Source organism: Pleurodeles waltl, chromosome 8 (assembly GCF_031143425.1).
Source record: "Pleurodeles waltl isolate 20211129_DDA chromosome 8, aPleWal1.hap1.20221129, whole genome shotgun sequence".
Taxonomy (NCBI): domain Eukaryota; kingdom Metazoa; phylum Chordata; class Amphibia; order Caudata; family Salamandridae; genus Pleurodeles; species Pleurodeles waltl.
Genome location: NC_090447.1, coordinates 1073710567 through 1073735090, shown reverse-complemented (window position 1 = coordinate 1073735090; position 24524 = coordinate 1073710567). Strand labels below are relative to the sequence as shown.

The 24524-nt window shown below is 43.1% G+C and overlaps 1 protein-coding gene across 3 annotated transcripts in view; it reads left to right on the top strand.

Moving 5' to 3' along the window:
- Nucleotides 1-24524, top strand: part of TDRD3 (tudor domain containing 3) — a 653010-nt gene that overhangs the window by 299714 nt on the left and 328772 nt on the right. For all 3 annotated transcript variants that reach the window (XM_069205299.1, XM_069205301.1, XM_069205300.1), the window contains exon 6: nt 14219-14290. In XM_069205299.1, coding sequence (XP_069061400.1) covers nt 14219-14290 — 72 coding nt within the window. The remainder of the gene's footprint in view (nt 1-14218; nt 14291-24524) is intronic.

Here is a 24524-nt window from a genome sequence, read left to right as displayed (position 1 = left end):
AATGGATCCCAGAAACATCCAAATCATGTGCCAGCATCGATAAGCACCTCCCAGCCACAAAAATAGAACACTCAGCCCAGGTACATTATTCAAACACAGAAGGAGACCATTATGGAAAACGCCAGCAGCCTCTGAATTCCATCACTAAGGGGGCAGAACAAGACAACAGCAAAGGTGAAAGTAGAAGGGCTGAGACCCCTGAGTGTATAGGAAGCAAACAAAGTATAAAAACAACCAAGTGCGTGGACAACATAACTGCCCCGGTCCCCGCACCCCGGTCAAAGGTAAAATACTGCTCTCAGGTTAGCGCTGGAAATCTCATTTTCAGTAACCAGCCTGGGTGGATCACTGATTCACCTGTCCTACCGCGACCAGTGCTGGACCTGGATACTAAAGGAAAATGGGATAATTGGCCCTGAAAAAGGCAACCTTATGAAGATCCCAGGAACAAAGAGTTGCAACTTGGGAGGGAAAAAGGCCAGGTAGAACGAACACTGACCGGTTGGGCAGTTACCACTCGTAACAGAAAGAACGAAGACAATCACTTCCAAGGAAGACGGACGCAGGGAGGTAGCGGGCATACTGAGATCAGCACTGAAATGACTAAAGATCTTGAAGCCACGATTATGTTTATCCCCGAGTACTCCTCAAGAGGAAGTCATGACATCCTGAACAGGTCTAATATTCTACATCTGGTCAATTCCCTGCCAGCCGTACAGAATGTAACATCCAAAGACCTCCTCTCAGTAAGATTCATACCAAGTAAAGAACTAGAGAACAGGGAATCAACAGAAACAGTCTGGGCCTCACCTTGGATAGCAGATCAGATCCTAAAATGTTCTAACATGATGAAGACCTGGGGAATATCTATTGCTATTCCACAAAAAGAACCATACCCAACAATATTTCTTGAAAAAGCCTTAAATCAAAACATGTTGGGTAGGCAAGAGGTAAAAGGCAATTCTGGTTCGATACTCCAGGGAGCAATTAGCTCCAAACAACAACTCCCTGAACGAACAAATCTGAGTAACATGAGGTTCTGCCTGTCGGCTAATTCCCCTAGAAACAGCAGGGGTAATCTCTCACAGCCACAGATTTACGAAGATCAATCACCTAGAAGCTTGTAGCTAAAAATGGATGACTTGAACACAAAAGATAAAACTAGTCCCATATTAAAAATTCTAAGCTGGAACATTGCAGGCCTAAAAAGTTAAATGGAAGATAAGGACTGGGTTGAATTCATTAAAAAACAAGACATCAGCTGTTTCCAAGAAACTTGGGCCATTAATGCTATCGACCTAGATGGGTTCTCTACTTTCCATTCACCCGCTATTAAGCAAAAAAAAGGAAGACCAACGGGAGGCCTGATCATTTGGTTCAGAACCTCACTACTGGGAAACTCCGTAGTAACCTATGCTGTATTAAGCAAGGAAATTCAGACGCTTGCGGTAAAATATGAGGAGTGGTCACTCGAAATAGTAAATGTGTATTTCCCTCCTATTAGCTGGGTCCAAGTCATGCCAGGTGTGCGACTCCTCAAGGAACATATCCTAAATAAAAGAACTACGGGTTGGAGGAACCCAGTACTAGGTCATACGAACAACCGCTCTCCCCAGCCTTGTAAAACCTTTTTTCTGATATGTGGTGATTTCAACACTAAACCTCACTCTATCCTCTGTGATGAACAAGTAGTAGAGGAAGACCATGCTTGGAATATTCCAACGCCCCGCATCCAATGTAGTAAAGACTCCAAGAAAGGAGAACTAATCTTTGGAGCATTAATAGAAGGAGGAATCCGCACCTTAAACGGAAGAACAAATTCAGATAGAAACTTCAAATCTACCTTTCGTTCTGGAAAAAGGCAAAGTATAATCGACTACATGGCAATAAACATCGAAGCCTGGCATTATGTCATCGATATGGAAATACGGGACAGGATTGAGAGTGATCACGACCCACTGCTAATGGAGATAGTCCACCAGGACATGAGCCCAGGGAAGGCCGAGTCTCTATTTAACGGAAATAGTTTAACAATAACTACGAGACCAAATAGGAAAAACATATTAAGATCAAATGAGGATGAACCTTATACGAGCACACCTAGTCAAACCTGGTTGCTATTACATAGCACGTTTTTAAATCTACCAGCTAACGAAGCCTTACCAATCCTGCATAATTTTAATAATCTGCTACTTCAAACAATAAAGGAAAAGACCAAGCATCTTCAAATTAAGCCTAAAACGATGGAGTGCTGGTTCGATGAAGAGTGTTTGAAATTAAAAAAGACCTTATCACAAGCTCTAAAGAATCGGCATTTGAATGACTTTAACGAGCAATATTTTCATGAATGTAGGCAACAGTACAAAAAATTATTGAGATATAAAAGGAAGACATTCCCACATAAACTCTGGAAAGTCCTACTGCAGGCAATATCGGCAGGGAACTGTAAAAAGTTTTGGGAGATAGTCAGGTGGGGTTGCGAAGGTCCTTCGAAAAACCTTGAACTGAACATCAACCCTCAACTTTGGGTAAAGCATTTCACCGCCTTGTACCAGGAAGTTGCCAAGACGGTATCCGGGAGCACCAACAATCCAAACAGTCTTATACAAGGGCTGGCAGGCAGAAATCAAAGTTCAAGCAAGGGACTTCCACTTCAAAAGACCTATGCAGTATTTTCAAACCGGCTTGTTAGATCAGCAAATGAATCTCAGAAGGAATTAGTTCCTAATGAACTCCCCAGCACAAATTCCATGCAAGCAACCCATGCCACTCCACGCGCAATGGAGTTAATATCGGAATTCAGTGAGAAAGAAATTAAACAAGTTATTCTCCTCCAAAAGACGCACAAGGCTCCAGGCCCAGACGGTATTCCTTTAGACGCTTACCGTAACCAGTTAACGTTATGGCTACCTGTTCTAGCCCGTCTATTCAACAGTGTTTGGCACCACGAGGTAATACCTACCTCCTGGAAGAAATCAATAATTGTTCCAATTCATAAAAAAGGTCCTCGGGACATGGTGTGCAATTACAGGCCTATCTCACTGCTTGACAGTGTTGGAAAGATTTTTGCCAAATTGATTCAGTTGCGCCTAGACCACTGGCTAGAGGATGGAGACTTAATATCAATACACCACGCTGGTTTTAGGAGAGGCCAAAGTACAACAGATCAACTTTTTAAGTTAAACATGATCTGTGCGAAATACGCCACCCTAAAAGACTGTCCACTATATCTGGTCTTTGTGGATCTTCAAACAGCCTTCGACAGCGTAAACTGCCAAACATTATGGCAGCTATTGTCGGAAATGGGCATAGAGGGAAAAATGTTAAGGCTGTTAATTCTACTGCATACAGGAAATACCGCCAGGGTCAGATATACTATGAGAAATGATTATACGGCAGAAATTCCAATCGAGCGAGGTGTAAAACAAGGCTGTGTTCTGGCCCCAACCTTTTCAATTGTTATATAAATGAAGTAAGCCAGGACCTGAGGGAATTAAATCTGGACGTTCCAAAAGTAGCCAATGAAAGTACACCTATCCTGCTCTTTGCTGATGACGCTGTACTACTGGCAAGAACGGAGATAGCAATGCATCGACTACTCAGGGGTTTCGAATCATTCTGCACCTCAAGGAGTATGGTAATCAACGAGGGGAAAACAAAGTTTATGATTCTTAACCAAAAACAGACGATGCAATCAACCTTTAGGGTAAATAACAAGCCTTTGACCCGAGTGGCTACTTATGATTACCTGGGTTGCAGATTAGACGAAAAACAGACATGGAAACCACAAATTTATAAAAGTAGTATCTCCCTGGCCCAACAAGCTGGAGCAGTACTCAGATTTGCAAAAGCTACAGGCAACCATTCTGTGAGTTCTGCACTGCTCGCATACAAAACAAAAGCAAGAGCCGCAGCACTTTTCAGTGCAGAGATTTGGGGATTCAGAAAGACTCCATCAATACAAGTAACCGAGAATAAATTTCTACGCCGATTACTTTGTCTAGGCAACGCCACACCAATGAACGCAATAAGAACCGATCTACAAATGAGAAAGGTTGAGGACTACATTGCTCTGGCTCCAATAAGATACTGGATCCGTATTTGGTCAAAAGAGGAACTTAAACCATATAGAGATGTACTTAAGGACATCATGAAGCTACAAAGCCATCTGAAATTGCCCTGGTTCAAACACATCTCAACTACCCTGGCTGCTATCGGCCAGGAAGACCTCTGGTTCCATCCAGAGAAAATCAGAAGGCCTAGTTTAGCTGTCATAAAAAAGGCATACTGGGAGAAAAAGACTGAGAGTATGTGTGAGACACTTAGCCCCTTATTCAAGCGCTATATCCTGTTTAACCAAGAGCTTAAACCTGCAATATTTATAGACAGTATTTATCCGGAGGAAAAAAGGCTTCTCTATTTTAAATTCCGCATGGGCACACTACCTGTGATGGCGGTGACCAACAGATGGCAATCCGTCCCTCTGGATAGATTAAAATGTTGCCCATGTCTTCACGGTGGCTTAGAAACACTTTCCCACTTCCTTTTATTATGTCACTTCACGCTTAAACTCCGCAAATTGTATTTACGTCCACTTTTTAGATCTTACGGTGTCAGGAAGTGCAACGAGGCGGAAGTGTTATGTATGCGATCAGACGAGAAACACATTGTGACAAAAGTTTCAACTTACATACTGGAAGCTACGCTCAATAATGCACCCACAATTGACTCAAACATAACCATATGTGTTAGCCCATAGCCCATGGCCATCTAGTCTGGGAAATTGGTGCAGGGTGCTACAAAACTGGGTTAGGCATCGGGCTTTTATTAGACGGTTGGCAGCCACCGTAAGGTTAAGCTTTATGCAAATTACGGTTACGTATTTAGTTTTTCGATGATGTAGGGCAAATCGGATACACTTCGGCACATGTTAAATCAAAAATTCAAGCATAATTTTCTTTTATTGAGATGTTTTTATTTAATGTGATTTATTTATTATTATTATTATTTTTTTTTTTTTTCTCGAGTGTGATGGACTGATACTTATTGTGTGATATTGTTATGGCCGGATAGGCTAACAACAATTAAATAAAAGCGAATTTACTGTTAAAAAAAAAAAAAATCTAAGACTCTAGGGGGTGACGGGTTCCTGGTCGAGCTTTACCAAACTTACTCCCCCCTCAACCCCCTCCAAGGGAAATTAATGGCAGTGTTTGAAGAAGCCTGTGTACAGGGCATCCTGCCAGAGTCCTTGCTCCAGGGCATTGTTTGTCTAATGCTCAAGCCTGGGGGTGATTCGAGTTACCCCTTTTCCTATCGACCGCTCACAATGCTGAATTATGATGCTAAGATCCTTTGTTAGATATTGGCTACTAGGCTGCTTGGAATAGTTTCGGGATTAGTACATGAAGAACAATGCGGTTTTATACCTGGCCGTAGGATAACTTTTAACCTACGTTGTTTGGTGCATGTCTTGCATGAAACAATGGGTGTGAAGGACGAATTGGTGCTAGTGTTGTTATACCTAGAAAAGGCCTTTGATTCAGTTCAGTGGAGCTATCTCATGGCTCTACTGTGGAGAATGGGGTTTGGCCCCCAATTCTGTGCATGGGTTCACTTGCTTTATACTGCATCCACAGTACGAGTTCAAGTGGGAGGGGAACTCTCATAGTCCTGGGTGGTTGGCAGGGGAACCAGACAGGGGTGTCCACTATCACCGCTCCCTTTTGCTTTAGCGGTGGAGCCGCTGGCAGTATGGCTATGTTTAAGTGACGAGTGGGCCACCTGTGGCATTCAAGTGGGACTTATCACCCACATCATTTCATTATATGTAGATGATGCTTTGGTATACCTTCGATTGCCGAGTATTTCGGTGCCCCTGTACTTGCAGTAATTGGATGAGTTTGGACCCAAATCGGGATTTAAGTTGAATATGCATATGCCACTCCTGTTTTCTCTAGGGATCCTCCGTCGCAAGCAACTGGAGGACTTACCGGTAGTGGATCTCCGGTGGAAACTGGAGAGCTTCAGGTACTTGGGCATATGGGTTACCCACACTGCCAGCGGCACATGATACATGTAATGTGGAAAGAGTAGTAACAAGCTTTGAGTGCTCGGTCTCGTTCTGGAACAGGCTTCCTCTCTCTGTAATGGGAAGAGCGGCTATAGCAAAGGTGGTGTTTCTTCCGCGGTGTCTATCCCTGGTACAAAATTCTTTGTTTCCGTTAACCTCAGCTATTTAATCGTTTGGATAGTTTGCTGATCTCACTGGTGTGGGCCGGGCGCCGCAGTGGAGTGGCGTTGTCCACACTAGAGAGGGATTTAGAGTAGTCGCTCGCAGGCTGAGACGCAGACACTACGCCAATTACAACAGAAGGGCCTGATACAGGGTGGTGCCGAAATATGGGACATCTATGTGGTGAGCATTGAAGCCAGAGATGATACATACCCTCCCTGAGTTACTCAGCACCCTGGAATTACCTACTTGCTTAATAATTATATTTGGCATCCCCTCTGCTATCTCTTGATTACTCAAACCTGACACCTTAGTATCCTATCCCAGCACAGCAACGTAAGGCCTAAAGGTGCCTATCCCCTTGTCAGCGACCCCACGGAACCGGGATAGTGACTTGCTCACTATGCCTTGGTCACTGGACGACCCTTCATTCCCCCCAACCTCAGCGGCTCCACAGCTTATTTACACACATAGGTGATGTGCCCACCCCTTTCCACCCACCCCTCCGATTGACGTAGCCCATACCTACTTCTGAAATTGATACGCGCATGTTGGTATTCAGTCGTGACTCTAACCACCAGTTACACCGTTTTAAGTTATTTTTCAACACAACACAATGCAATATCACCGTACTAGAGTATATATAAGTACGTAGATGGATTGTAAAATCTTTAATGCTTTAATAGTGTATTGTGTTGATGTTTATGCACAATGTTTAATAAACAGATTTAAAAAAAACAAAAAAAATAGAGAGGGATTTAGAGGACGGGGAGGTTGGCTATCCCTAATATTAGGCTATATTACTACGCTGTGCACTTACAACATGCTGCGAAGTGGCTAGCTGAGTCAGATAGCTGGGAAAAGCGACTATTTGAAGGAATGATGGGCAGTAACATGCTAGCACACATACTGATGAAACGTGGTCAGTCGGAAACAGCTGTCCCATACCTGGTTAGAAATACTGCATGGATCTGGGAGCAGGCCGTTAAGGGGGTGCATCTCCGTGCTCCATTTGATAGGGAACTTAAGATATGGGACTTGGCTCCCTTCCGTGATATTGATAATTATATGAAAAGGAAAGCTGGAGGGCGGGGGATGTCTTGTAGCAGGGGATTTATTCCCCAGTGAGGAGTTTATATCCTTTCAGGAAGCACAGAACACGTTTGGTTTGGGACCAGACTAATTCCTGCAATATGCCAAGGTGGAAGTGTAGTGCAGGAGATCTGGTGTGATTTCCTGACTGCCCGCCGTCTTCGAAGGTGTTGAACAGGCTAATAAATTTGGGGAGATGGGAAACACTTAGTAACCTTTTCTTATAGAGCCTTTTGGGGGGATCAACCAGGTGCGGTCTGTGTGGCGTGGAGATCTTGGGAGCGGGAGCTGGGGGATCTGGTGGAAGACACGGATTGGGCTAAAGCCTTGTCGCTGGTGCGCACAGTCTCATGTAATAATAGATTTAAGCTCCTACATTTTAATTTTGTACACCGTACTTATATTATGTCTGATCAGCTCAACAAGATTGACCCAACTAGGGGAGCTGGGTGCCCCAGATGTGGTGAGTTGGGCGCCTCCTTTTTACATCTGGCTTGGTCCTGTAGGGAGGATCAGCAGTTCTGGCGGGAGGCGGCTGGGAAGGTTAAGGCGGCCACGGGTTTGGGTCTAGAAGGAACATCGTTGACATGTCTATTAGGGGTGGTAAAACGACCACAGGGAAGGAAAATCCCATACAGACTAGCACAAGTGGTTCTAGTGCTGGCTAAGCGCAGGGTGGCGTCCATAATATTATGATGGAAGTGCTAACCGGCTTAGACCGCATATAGGGACTATCGACCAGGCGCTCCATTTTTTCATGATCTCTTACAAACTCACAGTGGTGAGGAAGTCATCCCTGTAGTTAATATTTGTCGACCTGAAAGCAGTGCTCGATTTAGTCAACAGAGAGAAATTGTGGAGATCCTTGAGAGACCTCGGAGTTGATACCTCCCTAGTAATAACCATTAGGGCTTTCCACTCCGGTAATATGGCTAAAGTTTGGTATGGTCTGGGCGGGGAGTGTACAGATCCCTTCCCGGTTTAAAAAGGTGTTCAGCTACGGTGTGTGTTGGCGCCCTTGCTTTTAAGCCTTTTCCTAAATGATGTAGCGAATTTTCTGATGATTGATTCTTTAGATATTCCCATTATACCTGAGAAGAAGTTGCCAATATTACTGTATGCGAATGCCACTGTCTTGATGGCGCAAACAGAAAATTCCACCCATAGGTTATTAAAACGATTTGAGGAATATTGCTATAAAATGTCATTGACCATAAATGGAAGTTACACAAAGTATATGGTCTTGAGGACCTCTCCCAGCTTTGCGCGGAAGCCTTCATTTGAAGGTGCACCCCTAAAAATTGTGAAGCAGTTTGATCATCTGTGAATTCGATTTTCAGATATTCTGTGTTGGGGCCACCATATACAGAAGGCAACAGTTAGTATTGAAACAAATGTCAGGTGCTGTCTTAAGTTTCATCATAAGGCTGGTGCTAGAAGCATAAGTGTTGTCTTGCAAACACATAAGCAGATGGCAGTCGCAACCGCCCTGTATGGAGCGGAGCTATGGGGGCTACACGAAAGTTCGAACACTCCAAGTAGCCGAAAATATATTTTTTAAGAGCCTTGCTTAGACCTCGCTTCCCTCTAGAGGTACTCTATGCAGAGCTACAGTTTACACCAATGTCAGAAATTGTAGCCCTCAGGCCAATTCTTTATTGGGTTAGATTAGTTAGAAACCGTCAACTCGCGGTTTATCTGGATACCCTAAAAGACGTCACAGCCAGTGGTATCGGCGGGACCACACATGGTCGTCCCATGTAGAGAACATTTTTAACAAGCCACAGATGGGGTCCCCGTGGGAAGCGCTGGGCAATGTCAGGCAGGACACACCAGCTTTGTTCAAAGAGCTGTGTTATGAACATGTGCAATCAAAAAACACCTGGAGCTGAAGTCGGGTTCGATAACAAGCAATTAATTTAGTAACACCTCATGGTCTGAGTATGAATATGCTGTATCCGGAAGTGAAGCGAACATTTTACATACAGTTTCGCCTAGGTATTTTACTAACCAGGGATTATTTTATGCGAACTCACATGCTTGATGCTATATTTGACCAATGTGATTTCAGTTTTGGAGGGTTCGACAGCTTAGCCCATTTTATTTTTGTTTTGCAACAAATGTGATCTTGAACGGCGGCAATGTCTCCATTCCCTTTTTAAATACTTTGGGTTTAGATGTGTTAATCCAGCTATGGCATTGTGCTTTAAATCAGATGACGTGTACGTGGTCAATTATGTGGCGTCATTTCTATTGGTTACTTGGCCTCGCTGGAGAGAGCTGCCTACAGTGTTAGGCGTTATCTTACCTGCATAGCTTTTGCGGATTTCCACATATTCCAGGCTGTAACATGCTGCTAACATCTGCTTTAATCTAAATCCCCAATACCCTCATGCACTTGCACTTTCTGTAGTAGGTGTGTGGCAGACTGTCTATACCAGGAAGGAATGCAGGTCCTGAATGTTTATGTGCATGTTTTTTTGCTGTACGCCTATGATCGGATTGTATATTATTATCATCTTATTGCATCTGCATTTTTATATATTTAATGAATTTGTTGATTCTAGTTAGGTGGGAATGTAGTGTTTTAACATTATTCCAAAATGTGACAAATTGCTTTGCACATGATTTTAGTTGTAGGTTTTAGCATAATTAGTGTTTTTAAATTGTTGTATTAAATTATTGGATGGCTGACAGCTGAATAAATGAATTGAATTGAATGGGTAATTGATTCCAGACTTTTGGGGCCAAGCGGCTAAAAGGACAGCCCCTTATTTTGGCATTTTTAAATCTTGGGACCTCAACTTGAGATACTATGCACATCAGGCAAACCTGAAATGTATGCTTATATCTTTGTGACTGACAATTCTACTTAGTTAATTTATTATTTTATCATGTTCTTCGGCTTATTACATTTTTCACTATTGCTGTATTACTTTTTTAACTCTCCAACACTGGATCTTTCATAGATTCACAAGCCTTATCTGCAGGCACACGCTTAGTTGATGTTTCACCAGGCAGCATCTCGCTAAGAATTCAAAAGATCATCTGCTTTCTACCCTTGAGAATCTTGTGGCTGAACTTTTGGCAGATCTCAGTCTCTAGCCGCATGGCCAACTCGATGTAGGGACCACAGTCTTTTCCTGTGAGGGCCATCTTGATAAATCTTCCTGGCCCTACAGACTGGATATGGTTTAAATAGCAGTCTTTCCTTAGAAGGGGCATCAGCCATCTGAATCATCTCCAGGGCTCCACCAGCTAAAACAAAAAAGGACAGAAAAAAAAAATCGTACCTTTTTGTTGGTGGTGAAAGGGTTCCCAGGGATCCGCTGTACATCAGAACCCAAAAAAATACCTTGGTCAAAAACTAGAAGAGCAGAGCCCTGAGTGTTCCCTTGCTGTCCATGGAGATTTAGGGATCTGAGCACCATTCACGCGATTGGCCAGAACCCATATTATACAATGAAGTGAATGTGTTGCATATAGTCTATGGCTGTTTTCATTGTTTGAGTGACGTTATGTGAACATTGACTACCAAGGACCCAAGCCTTGATGGCTGGGAATATAAAAACATGTGAATCTGTGAAATAAGCCACTGTTGGAGAACTAGTGTTAGAGGTAAGTAATGATTTCTTCCTGACGACTAACAGTTAATCACTTGTATTTTTGGAATCTACCTGTACGAAGCATATATTTAACATTTTTTATGTATTTTGTATATATTACTTCTTACTTTATTATCTGCTTTACACGTTTGTTTAAATATTATTATTTTTTTTTTTTTTCTAAACTTTAAAAAAATCAATTCTCCTTTTTGCTGTGAACTACATATAGCCTCCATGGATTAGAGTTGATCCCAATATGTTTTTTGATCACAGTCGATAAAGTAACAGTGCTGCAAAGGCATTTAATGTCTAGGCTACCCAAGCGTATCTTAAAAACAGACAATGTATTAATTTTTCAGTGAACAAATGTCAAATGTGTGCAGTCTTCGCATTGCCAGTCGATTTCTATGGAATAGAATTGTAAGAAAAAGACTAGCACAATGTTGATAAAAAATTCCTGTGGCTATAAGCCAATGCGTAGAAATTGAGCAATTGAGAACACTATCTGTAAACCACAATTTTTTTGGGCCTCCTGTATTGTAATTCCACTCTGTGGCATGGAACCAAAATTGGAGGGCAGCATCCAAGAGAGAAACATGTGAACCATTAAGACTAAAAAACGAAATCACATTCCTTATAATGAAACTGTCTGGGAAGTGCTGTAATCCCCTTAATAGGATCTAAAATGCGCTGGAAGGCAAATCCACTGTGGCTGCCAGGTGCGAATAAATGCAGATGGCTGACGCCTTGCTCTTCTTGGCAGTGCCTGCTGCCTCATTTCCTTTATTCTTCAAACTGTGAATAGTTACCACTTATGTACTAAATGCTAAATGGCTACTACTGTAACTTAGTAAATAGTTTTTTTTAATTTTCTACTGCTACATTTAAGAAAAATAATCAACAGTAAATGTCATTTACAAATCATTTTAACTGGCTTAAGCTTTTTCCGTGTCACTATTTCTGCTCTACTAAATGGAGAAGAATCTGAGATTCTGCATTCTGCTAAAGGGACCGCCAGTTTTTCTGATATTGATAATATAAAATGTCAGGCTCCTTTTCACAGTTCACACTAACATTGAGGTACGGCCACACATGCAACCAGTCACCCTACTGCCTACCCCAATTTTTTCCATTAGGTCATGTTGCTCCATGCCTCGGGGAAGGGCATTAAATGCCTCGTGCCAACAACCTACTGTGTGTGGACAATACAAGCCATTTTTTGACAAAAGAATAAACAGCTAGAGGAAGAGAGGAAAGGTTGTAAAGGATAGGGAAAGAAGGTTAAATTGGAGAAATCAGATTACTGGTAAGTAACCAAATCATTCCCTTCCGATGGATACTTCTAATCACAGATTCCTCACTTTAGAATTTTCTCCAGCGAATCCCTATGTTCCTCAAGTCTGCAGGGCCATTGGCGATGCAGCAGCAAATTGAAGACTTCAAAGAGGCCAATATGCAGATCTTAGGTGCTTCTTTGTAGCTCTCTCTGGCTTTCCTTCGGACCCCAATAACTTACAGGGGCCCCTAGTCGGATTACCGCCGGTGAGGCCTTCTCTGGTAACGACTGACCCCTTGGAAGCTGTTCCAGGACAGGACTGACTCCAATACAGATGCCTGCTCTGGTGCCTGACCCGCCAGGCTGCCACTCGTAGACACCAGTGCCAAAGTTGCCAGCCGAGGAATAGGATCCGATTCTGATCCCAGTGTCTGACCTTGGTCCTACTTAAGCCCGATCTTGACTGATAGTCGCCCTATGAAATAATTAAAGAAGGAGATGATGGTGTGGTAGGGGATGGTGACCTTCCTCCTCATTATGATGATGACAGATTTATATATACAAGTAAGATGCCAGTGGGCTAGGTACCTTCCTTAATACAAGGTTTACTGGGATGGACTAACAACTCAGGCCACCAACTGAAGAGACAGTGTTATTTACAGTGGTGGTCCGACAGACTGCTGAGGTTCTATATTTGCAGCTGCCCTCTGTCAAGACCAATGTCCTTACAGCATTTCAACGGCCTGGCCCTGCAGCATTTCAGCCCTTGCACCTCTTCAATAAGGTCCTCTCTCAATTGCTGATGGGCACTTCGTCAAAGCCAGGTTCCTGTCTGCCAGTGAATAGGCAGGTGGCCAGTTGGCACAGATCGCCATATGGCAACCTTGATTTTCGCATCAAACATCCTACTCCTGAGAGCATTATGGTGCAGGCTTCAACCAGTAAGGTTAACCCCAAATGTCCCTGGAAAGGGAGTCCAACAGGATTGAGGCATTTGAAAAACAAATGTTTTTGTCGACCAGCCTGGCTCTAAGACAGGTCAAGGCAGTTTGTTTGCTAGGCCCTCTGAGCAATGGCCAGCAAGCTCTCGCCAGCGGTCCCTGAAGATCTTAGGTTATCTTTGGCCCATACAGTTTATGATGGACAGGACACGGCCAAGTATATGACTTGCCCTGGCCTAGACACTACTGGCTGCTTGGGAAGAGCAGTTGGCACCAGTCTTGCGCTCTGCCATCATGTGTGGCAAAATGTCATAGAGTTTTCTGGAGATATGCAAGCCTCACTAATGGATATTCCTATTGATTGCTTATGCCTATTTAGCAAAAACAGCTGATTCTACCTGGACCTTTTTAAGGACATTTGAGTCATAGCACGCTTTTTGCGACTATTGACTCCCATCAAGCAGTCCCCACTAGTCCATGGGTCCAGCATACAGACAGCATCAATTGCCCCAAGCATTGCAGCAGTTAGTTACCTCAGTCCTTTCGAGGCCAGGGATTGAGGTCTAGCAGGCTTTGCGCAGCCAGCAGTGGCACCTGTCCTCAATGTTCTCCTCCCTTGCGACTCAGCCTCAAAACCACTTTAGTTTGCTGTTAGCAGTCTCAGCCTATCTTACTGGGGGCAGGATCCACGATTTCCATCTAGGATAGCAATACATTACTTCAAACCAAAATCTCCCATTTCCTGACCGCTTCTTGCAGCCTGTGGTGAGAAACTGTTGTATTATCAATAGATCTGCGAGTGTCCATTATAGTTTGAGACTGTCCCAATGTAGGGAAACTCATTGTGTTAACTTTAGAAGTGACACTTTATCAGTGTTGAAGTAAACCCCTCTGTCTGCGATGTGGTTTTTAGGATACACGTAGATCATTTTTTAAAGAAATGAGTCAAGGTTTTAAGTTTTCACTGACCACATTTGAAACTTAGGTTTTAAGCTATGTATGCAGTGCATGTGTTCAAATGTTAGTCATTTACTTCATAGAAATATGTTTTTTCTATATTTTATTCCAGAGCCTTTCAAAACATAGCCGCTGCAATATCGGAACTGAAGGTGGGCCACCCCCATTTGTGCCTTTTGGACAGGTATGACTGTTGAACACTTACTTTAAATGATATTCAACATCTGAAGATGTTGAATTCAAGGAAATGTTTTTCAGGGGCAAGCTGCTTCATGTCCCTTATTAAATAGAATATTATGATTCTTCTGATTATAGATGGTGTTTTAACAATTACATGATACAAAGATATAATTATCTTTATTTTATTGTCATGTTCTATTCAGTTTGCTTCTTATATGCCACTGTGATTCTTTGTAATGTAAAACATCTCGATCCAAGTCCTGTGGGCAAGAACAGCCATTGGTATTGTTCTGTTTCTCTGCTTTTAGGGTGTGTATGTGCATTGCAAAAATTGGTTCTGTGGCTTTAGGGAAGAGTACGTTATTGGATGGGAACCTTAGAAGCTACAGCAGTATTTTTAACAAGATTTTAAACCTTCACGAGGGATCATCATGTTTAGTGGGAGGTGAATTTTTGTACTGCTTTATTTCTTTTTGCCATAAGATTGGGTACCGGGAAAATTTGCTTAGGCGAACAGGTGTTCACTTATACTAATGCCACCCGCTTATCTGGAAGATTTGGAAGGGTAAATGGGGTGTTCAAGAGATATTCTAGGAGCAAGAATCCATCTCCTCCAATTGTTGTCTCCCATTTATCAGTGCATAGGTTTTTGGCTGATCTATGAGAGGGTAGTGAGACAGACCAGCCTCTAATACCCGTAGTCTCAAGTCCCCTGCAGCTAGGAGGGTCCACCCCCTGCCATGTCTCCCGACTTTTCTGGCACCTCAAATGAACATCTGATATCAGAGATCCCTGCAAAACAAGGAAAAGGGCCAGGCAGCCCAGATCCAGCATATACATTCCTGCTCTAATTGCCTCCTTATTTTGAAACAGTTTGTATTTCTTCAAAACAACAACAATTGTAGAATATGGGCTGAAGACATCTAATCAAATATATATTGTCTGCGGTTTGTTTTGGAAGTTTGATATGGAACAATTGTACTGAGGAGGTCACCTCTTAAAAGCCATTTCGCAAACTTACCGTTTACCTTTTTGCACAGTACAGTTTCACCAGTGCTGTGCGTGTAAAGCACTACAAATTATTCATGGGTCCTTTTTCTGGAGTCAGTGGTATGCTATTTGTCCTTCTGCCAACAGCAAGCCTAGTGCTTTGAGTCTAAACACATATATTTGTAGCCTGTGTTAGCTGCAAATATACATGCTGTGCACACTCCTGCCTACTAGTGTTGGGCCTGGAATTTACAACTTGTTTTTCTAGAAGTCTTTGCTGCTGATGTGAATTTGAGACTCCTCCTCTTTGAATGAATGCGCATGCTCAATAGCTCCACTATTTGATTGATTTTCTGCCATCTGGTTCAGATGGTTAGTGCTGGAGGTCCGTCCAACTTTGGTGTCCAACTGCGGAAGGGAAAAGACAGATATGATGAAATCTTGCAGCGGTTCTCAGATTCGTACCCGGTGACCCTCTTCTCAACATCCACCTAGGCAGCTCCCTTGGCCTTGCTTCTCCCTCTGCACTGCTGAGAATGCTCGGTTCTGGGTAATAGAAGGTAAAAAAGACAGACGTTTTCTAACATGCTCACAGTGTGGGGCGAAGTACACATTCTCAGGTCTGCAACTTTTGCCTGTCGCAAGAACTTAACAAACAGGATTGCACAGCCTACAGTTTGTTCAAGAACAAGAAGATGCTTCACTCATGTCGCAATAGATGTCTAGCTCGCACCATGAAGATGGCGGCAGAGGCAGAATTCTCTGCAGAAGAAGAACACATCAGCGCTTGCCGAGAAGATGAAGATGGTGCCAAAGGGGGTGTCCTCTTGTGTAGTCCACATTATGTCGCATCCCAGGACTCTGAACAACGCAAGGAGGAAGGACAGGATGAGCTCTCACAGCCACCTCTGGAACTACTAGACAAACCACGAGTATGAGATCCGGGCCCAGTATGAAGACTACTCCAGGGTCACTAGAATCACACTTAGACCACGCAATTACCCCCAATGCCCAATCATCACTGCCTCGGTGTGCCACAACCTTCTGGTTCTGGCTGATACCGAGATCACCCATTGGAGCCGAGATAGGACGGCAGCATTGATTCTAATTGGGCTCAGGGCCCAAAGGGCTAAAGTGGAGGGTACATGTAGGCCTTTGAAGCCAAAGCTGCATTCAGTGCCGACAAAGCCATCAATGCTTGCACAGTCCCTGATGCCGACCAAACCATATCCGCTATGTACGGCTTCAGTGCTGGCAAAGTTGTCAGAGTCAACTAGATATATGGCGTAGACTCCACACGCATCATCATCCGCGTCAACGCCTAAAAAGCAATCACCACCAAAGGCACATGGAACAATGGCTTTGGCTCCAGAGGAATGCCAGACAAAAGGAGACTTACCACATCACAAAGCCTATAGCACAGCTCCCCCAGATGCAGGGGGCAATGTCTTTAAGAACTTCCAAGGACTAATGAACAGAATATGAATTTTAGAGGCAGAACATTTATCAGAAAGACCAAGTCATAAAGCAGAACATTGCTCAACCGCATCCTCAAGGCAACCAGCTCTATGCCATTGGACATTTCATCACAACCCACATTACCAGTTTCCACGCACTCAGGAGGCATGGACACAAGGAGCCCTTAAACTACCCTCATGTTGATGACTTTCAGGGCGTGCCCCCGACAGTCCAGATCTTTGGGACGCATATGATATGGTTCCACCAGAGCCTGACATTGATGTGACTCCCTTGGTCAACGCATCACCACCCGATGACATATCGACCTTCACATCCACCTTCTGGCATAATATCTCCCGGGGTGGACAATCCTGTAGCAGACCTGTTCAGCAGTACGCTGCAACAAGTCCACAAGTGGGAACTCCACACACAAGTCCTCCAATGCTAGTTCCACCATTGAGAGAACCTGGATGTGGACCTGTTTGCCACAGTAGGAAACGTAAAATGCCAAAGCTAAAGCCAGGCACTACCAACCACAATGCATAGGCAATGCATTATGGATGAATTGGTAAAGGATATTTGCCTAGGCTTTTCGGCCTCTACCCCTCATTTCTTTTCTTGTAAGACAACTCAGACATCTCTCAAGGTGACCCTGTTGGCTCCCACCTGGATGCTACAACTCTGGTACATGACACTTCTGGAATTGTCCCTAGTACCTCACAAGAGGCTTCACAACACTCCAGGCCTTCTCACAGCAGGGGTGTAGTCAGGCATCCCAACCCCAAATAACTCAACCTCTTAATTTGGCCCCTAAAGTCCTAGAATTTGGTTACTTACAGCTGCCTCTAGAGTGTATGGATATTGTTAGAGAGGCAAGGTATTCAGCAACTAGAGCCTGGTATTCAGCTAAATGGCAAAGCTTTGTCCACTATTGTATATCTCAACCCATAGACCCTTGTGCTCTTACAGTACAACACTTAGTATGTTATTTGCTGCACATACAAAAATTAAGGCTGGCATACACTTCCACATGACTGCACTGTGCTGCATTTGCAATGTACCTGTAAAACTGAAATATTGGTCCTTTTACCACATATCAGTCATTAAAGCTTTGATGGAGGGGCTTAAAAGAATAATTCCTCCTCAAGCATCACTGGTCCCATCTTGGAATTTAAATGTGTTACTTACAACACCAGTGTCCATGCTTTTTGAGACTTTGCATTCCTGCCCACTACAGTTCCCGTCATGGGAAGTTTCTTTTCTAATAGCTATCACATCATTAAGAAGGGTTAGTGAGTAGCAAGCTTTACAATAGAAGAACCATATTTTAAAGTTTTCCAAGACAGGGTACGACTACAGACAAATCCAAAGTTTCTTCCAAAAGTCATGTCCCTGTTTCACTTAAATCAAACACTTAAGCTCCCTATGTTTGTTTTCCAAAACCAGAGACAGGTGCAGAAAGGGCATTTTACACACTTGATGTTATAAGGGCACTAATGTATTAAATTGATAGGACTAAATCTTTTTAGGAAAACACAACAGTTATTTGTTGCTTTCTCCAACCCTAGATAAGGACACATTTTCAAAAGCAGGAAGTATGTAGAAGAATGCTTACAAATATGTTACCTAAAAGCCAAATATACAGTACCTGCAATTCTGCAAGCACACTCTACTAGAAAAAAATGTGCGTCTTTGGCCTTTTTAGCGAACGTATCTTTAGCTGACATTTGGACGGCAGCTACATGGACTAATCCACATACTTTTACTAAATATTGCTGTGCAACTGTCCAAGCAAGACAAGAAGCTCTTGAAGATCAAACAGTGTCAAGAACTTTATTCCACACATCTGCACCATCTGATACCTAAATCTACTCTGGGAGGAAAACTGCTTTGCATTCCGTGCATAGCATGTGTATCTACAGTCAACACAGGCTGCAAATGGAGTATGTTACTTACCTTGTATGCTGCAGATTCACATGCACTCTCCCGCCTCCCCCGTAGGCATTCTTGGTATCAAATTGCACGTATTAAACCAGCAATATCCAAATATGTCTATATACCTTAGCCTTGCACAAATATTTCTTAATCCTCTGTCTATCTTCTCAAGCTCCATCCTCACTCCCCATGATGGCAGGGAAGAAATGAACAATCTAACAATGGAGCTGTTGAGCATGTGCATTCACTAGAAAAGGAGTCTCAACCTCATGTGCGTAACAAAGACTTCTTCAAGAAAAACAAGTTGTAACCTTTAGGCCCAATACTAGATGTCAGAAGTGTGCATAGCATGTGAATCTGTAGCACTATACGCTATGAATTGATGTTTACAAGTTAAGTAACATACTCCTTTCATTGGCTTTAGTGGAAGACTGTGATGCATTGGTTTTGAGTTTGAGCTGTTACATTTCCTACCATTCTCCTTAGTTGAGCCACTATTTGCTCACAAAACTCTGCCACTACTGTGCTTGCCCATGTATCTCTCAGAATACACAGTGCATGCTCATATCCTATAAACGTTATCTGCCTCATCCATGCCATGTATCTGGCAGCTATGGGTATACCTTGTGATTTATGGTAGGCTTCTGGTATAATTTTCACTTTGTTGCTATATACCAGAGGCCTTTTACAATCAGCATCTGTAATCTGCATCACATATTCTCTCTCCACCTTTGATATATCCTGCAGGCCATGGCTGGAAGACCCTCCTTAGTCACTTATAAAGACGATAGTAGTTGACTTCCCTTTGTCAGTGAATCATGTTCCAAAAACAATCTGTTGTCTGGTGGTATACAGGAGAACCCTTCACATTGTATGTGCTTCAGCAGACACTATGGGCCATATTTATACTTTTTGACGCAAAACTGCGCTAACGCAGTTTTGCGTCAAAAAAATTAGCGCCGGCTAACGCCATTCTGAAGCGCCATGCGGGCGCCATATTTAATCAATGACGTTAGCCGGCGTTAGCCGCCGGCGCTGCCTGGTGTGCATGTAAAAAAACGACATACACCAGGCAGCGCCGGCGTAGGGGGATATGGGGCTTGGGTGTCAAGAAATGGGGCAAGTCAGGTTGAGGCAATTTTTTCGCCTCAACCCGATTTGCGCCATTTTTTCCGACTCCCAACCCCCATTGAAATGACTCCTGTCTTAGCAAAGACAGGAGTCATGCCCCCTTGCCCAATGACCATGCCCAGGGGACTTCTGTCCCCTGGGCATGGTCATTGGGCATAGTGGCATGTAGGGGGGCACAAATCAGGCCCCCCTATGCCACCAAAAAAAATTAAAAAAAACACTTACCTGAACTTACCTTAATGTCCCTGGGATGGGTCCCTCCAGCCTTGGGTGTCCTCCTGGGGTAGGCAAGGGTGACAGGGGGTGTCCCTGGGGGCATGGGAGGGCACCTCTGGGCTCCTTCAGAGCCCACAGGTCCCTTAACGCCTGCCTTTTGCAGGCGCTAAAAAACGGCGCAAAAGCGGCCGTACGTCATTTTTTTTGACCCGCCCACTCCCGGGCGTGAATTTTGCCCGGGAGTATAAATCCGACGCACATGCCTCAGAGTCGATTTTTTTGACGTGAACGCCTACCTTTTATCTCATTAACGCAAAGTAGGTGTCCACGCTAAAAAATGACGCAAACTCCATGGACTTTGGCGCTAGACGCGTCTAACGCCAAAGTATAAATATGGAGTTAGTTTTGCGTCGAAATTGCATTAAAAAAAACGACGCAATTCCGGCGCAAACGGAGTATAAATATGGCCCTATAATACATATCAAGAATTAAACAATCACACTGCCATTTGTGTTCTGGCCCTGCCAAAGGTCCATAAAATCTCACCATCATGAATATAGACCATTGATTTATATCCCTCATGTATCCGCCCAGTTGCCATACCCTTGAATATATTTTACAGAAGTCCTTTAATTAATCATAATTGTGCACTAGCAGCAAAAGTTGTTATTTTGAGTCCTTTCTTAGCAGTCCAATCACATATGGAACATTGAGGTAACCAAAATGTTATTGCTGGGCCTGGTTCCAAAAGAGTCATATACTGGTAATTGGTCTCCATATTGCTATGGCTGTCAATTAATATTTTACTTTCCCTCTTGATTGAGTCAGCAATCCATTCTTGTATGTATTGCAGTTGAGAAACTAGATATTAATATTCTGTATTGAGAACTTCCAAACCATAATTTCTGTAAGATCTTTAGTTTGACTCCAAGCCGGACACCAGCCAATATCATTGTGGCAAGTAAACTGCCCGGTTCTAATATACAATTTTTGGAAGCACACAGAAATTCCCTGAAAGGTGTACAATGGTTGTCCTTGATTTGTATTGGAAGAACCACTAAATTGGGGGGGGGGGGGGGGAGACAGAAGAGTGGTGCCTAGCTGTACAGTAAACCCCAAACAAACCAATATTGCTGGTGTGATCAACTTCTGCATAAAGTTCATTTAATTTTATGCTCCTCAATAGGGATAAAAAATAACATGTAAGTGCTCCATGTGGTGGCACAGTCTTGGTGCTCAGTAACGTAAGTGTAAGAGTTCACAGCTCAACAGTGGAACAACAGGGAAAAATTGGTTGTTAATACAGTTCTTTTTGAAACACCAACTGCAGTGTCAGTTCAGGTTTGTAGATTATACATTAAAGGGCAGGATTTCCATCAGGACAATAAGATGAAGACCCTGCCTTTAAATAATTGAGTTGGGTGTCGAAACATTAGCATGATTAATTTGTTGGCTGGACGTTTCATATAAAGGAACTCGAACCAACACATGTACTCTTCTCTCAACAACTTCTTGCAGTTTATGTAAGGAGAGTAAAAAAATCACCTCTTTTGATGTTGGAGATGAATGCTCAACTGGAGAAGTCTTTGTAAAAATGCTCAATTTTTAGGTCGAGAGCGCAAGCGCTTTGACCTGTTGTAAGGTTTGTGGGTTTTTAAGCATGCCAACCTCACGCCCATTACTTGCACTCGATTGTGGGCTTGCCTGTCAAAAATCCTTTATCATTGGTAAATGCTTTACATTTGTCCAGCTTTGGGGAGGTTTTGTTACCGCCCTGCAGATTTTCTCTGTCACATGGATAATTGCAGGAGTGCTGATATGTTTGACTGTGTGCAGACTTATTTTTCCTTTTGTGTCTCTCCTTCGCGATCATGCTCATGGCGGCCGTGGTACTTTGAATTGGCTCGCTTATGTCAACTAATATTTTACTTTTAATTTTCTGGTTGAGAAAGCTGTGCAGCCTTAGTTCCACCATATGCTTCACCAGTACGGTGCTTTTATTTATTAGTATTGTTTTGTTTTTTCTTTGGTACTTTGGAGCGCGTTGTGCTCGGTTACATAGCCCTAATGCCGCTGTCAGGCGTGAGTCGACTTTTCGCGCACTTTCCTTTTGTCAGCATGTTTGTCCTGCCTGCTGGACTTGCGTGACTGACACAATGCAGCCTCCTCGAAAGGCGGGTTAAAAAAACATACCACCAAAATACGCTGTGCTGCCCAATAAGTCTACAGAGGGGTCGAATTAGAGAATACTTTGCAGGCTCTCTACAGACTTTTCAGTGATAAAATAGTAATGTATGACTGCGTAAACTTCAAGGGACTAAATAGCTGGGAGGCTGTGTATTAGTCGGGGAACCAAGTTGTGTACACATTGTTTTCGTAACACGTGTGCGTTGTACAGCCACAGCAGCCTAATAGATAAGAACAATGTGGGTTTTTTCCGGGGACAATGGAAGGAGTGGTTAATTCTGTTAAAAATAAATGTCGTGCGCATCCACTAAGGTAATATTTTTTTTTAGAACTCGAAAGATTTGAGTTTATGCTTACAATAATTATCGGAGCAATTTACATTGCTTAGGTGAAGAGTCCAGTACCTGAGGCGTTTAGTAACGTATGAACGAGAGGCTGTGACATATAAGAAAATAATAATGGAAAAGGAAATTTAAACTTTTAAACTGTTGCATTTTCCTAGACCTGTGCATGTGTAATGATGCATGCATAGTGTGTATTGGGAAGAGCCATTATAACAGCATTACTAATATATTATTTGTGAGGCTCCCCTACTGAAAGGTGCAGGCTTTTACCCTCCTTCTCTGCTCTCCGGGGCCCTTCTTTGCTAAATAGGCCTCGGTGACACTAGACCTGGCCTTCTGCCTTCAGCTAATAGCTTTGTTGTTGTTTTTTTTTTTAAATAAAAAAACCTTCTTTGGCATTCAGTTTTATAAAGTCTCCCCTAGGATGCTCTGTAAATATATCCCTGTGTCTCCGCAGAGCAGGGGGCTCTGCAGCCTGCAAAGAGCTGCCCTTTTAGACTTCTGATGTGCTGCAGGAGAGCTGTTCTCCCCCCCTCGCCTTTCTTTGGTGCTGTGTTCCATGCCCCCACCCCGCCCTCCGAGTTCATTCAAAGTTTGCAGGGATATGGCGCTCAAATTTGCGCAGACCTCCCCCTGACTATCAGTCAGAGGAAGACAGGTGAGGGAAGGCGGTATGGTGAATGCGTGGGGGTTTGTGCCCCCTCCAAGAAGATTGTTCAGATTGTTCATTTACTTCTTAAAGTTGTAAAGTAAAATTGGAAGCAAAGTAAGAAGTAGACTTCCCCTTTGGATACCCCCACCCCCTTTGTTTTTTTTTTGTCTTTGTTTTTACTTGGCTCAACAATGTTTGGTACCTATCAGTCAACCACATTTTTTACTCCAATTAGCAAGTTCGTTTGGCCATAGTTTGTACCAAACATCTTCTGTGATGATGAGTAAATGGGTTAAATAATGTAGGTGGGAGGGGCTAAGGGGTGGTGTGGATCTTGTGTTGTGAAAAAGCGCAGTGCTGCAGGCCGTATAATGTTTCGGCATGCTTTTGAACTTTATGCACCTCAAGTAATATCTCCTGCATAGGTCTTAACCACATCCAACTCCCTTCTAACCATACAGCGCCGGAAAGGCTCCAAGGAATTGATAAAAAACAAGTGCTATACACCCTTGTCGGAGGTATGAAGTGCTGTACAAATGTTCTGATACAATACAGTGCAATGATAAGTTAAAAAAAAAAAAAACTCCTTAGCAAGCTGCACGTTTCACAGCCCTAGGTCCAACAATATATCCTCAGAATTCAGGAAGCGATTGCTTCATGGTGGGGACTGTTTAATGTGTGAGCTGTTATATCCCACCTGTTATTTTTTCATACCTGGTTTTATGTGCTGTATTTTACCAGTAATGGGGTGCCAAGAGACAATTTATTTTGTAGCAGTACCCTTCAAGTGTGATCAAATAAATACATCCAGTAAATTGATTACTGTGATTTGTTGCGTGTTCTCGCTGCATCCCAACCCTCCTTTTTATATTTTAATGAGTTAGATCATTTTTATGTATTTTCATTTTGTTGTGCTTTATCTGTCTCCTGCTTAGAGGTTTTGGGAAGGGAGTTCTATCTCCAGCATTGCACCCTCCTGTCACGTTCGACACCTGACGCTCCCAGAATGCACAGGGGTCAATTTAGGGTTAGAGTTTGAGGCTAGACGTGTTTTAGCAGAATGGGTGTGGCAGCCCTTCAGAGTTATTTGGGCCAAGAAAGGTTTTGATTTGAGATGTGAGATTTATACCCAGTGAGGTTTCAGTTAGGCTGCAACTTGCAGTATTGACCATGGCTTGAAGCGGATTTTGAATAACCGTTGACACCATCAAAAAATTCTGACTGTCCTGGTATGTGAATGGAACCAAAGCACAGATATGGCCTAAACGGATTAGGGATTTTTTAAACGAACATTACCATCAACATTTCCCCACTTACATATTTGA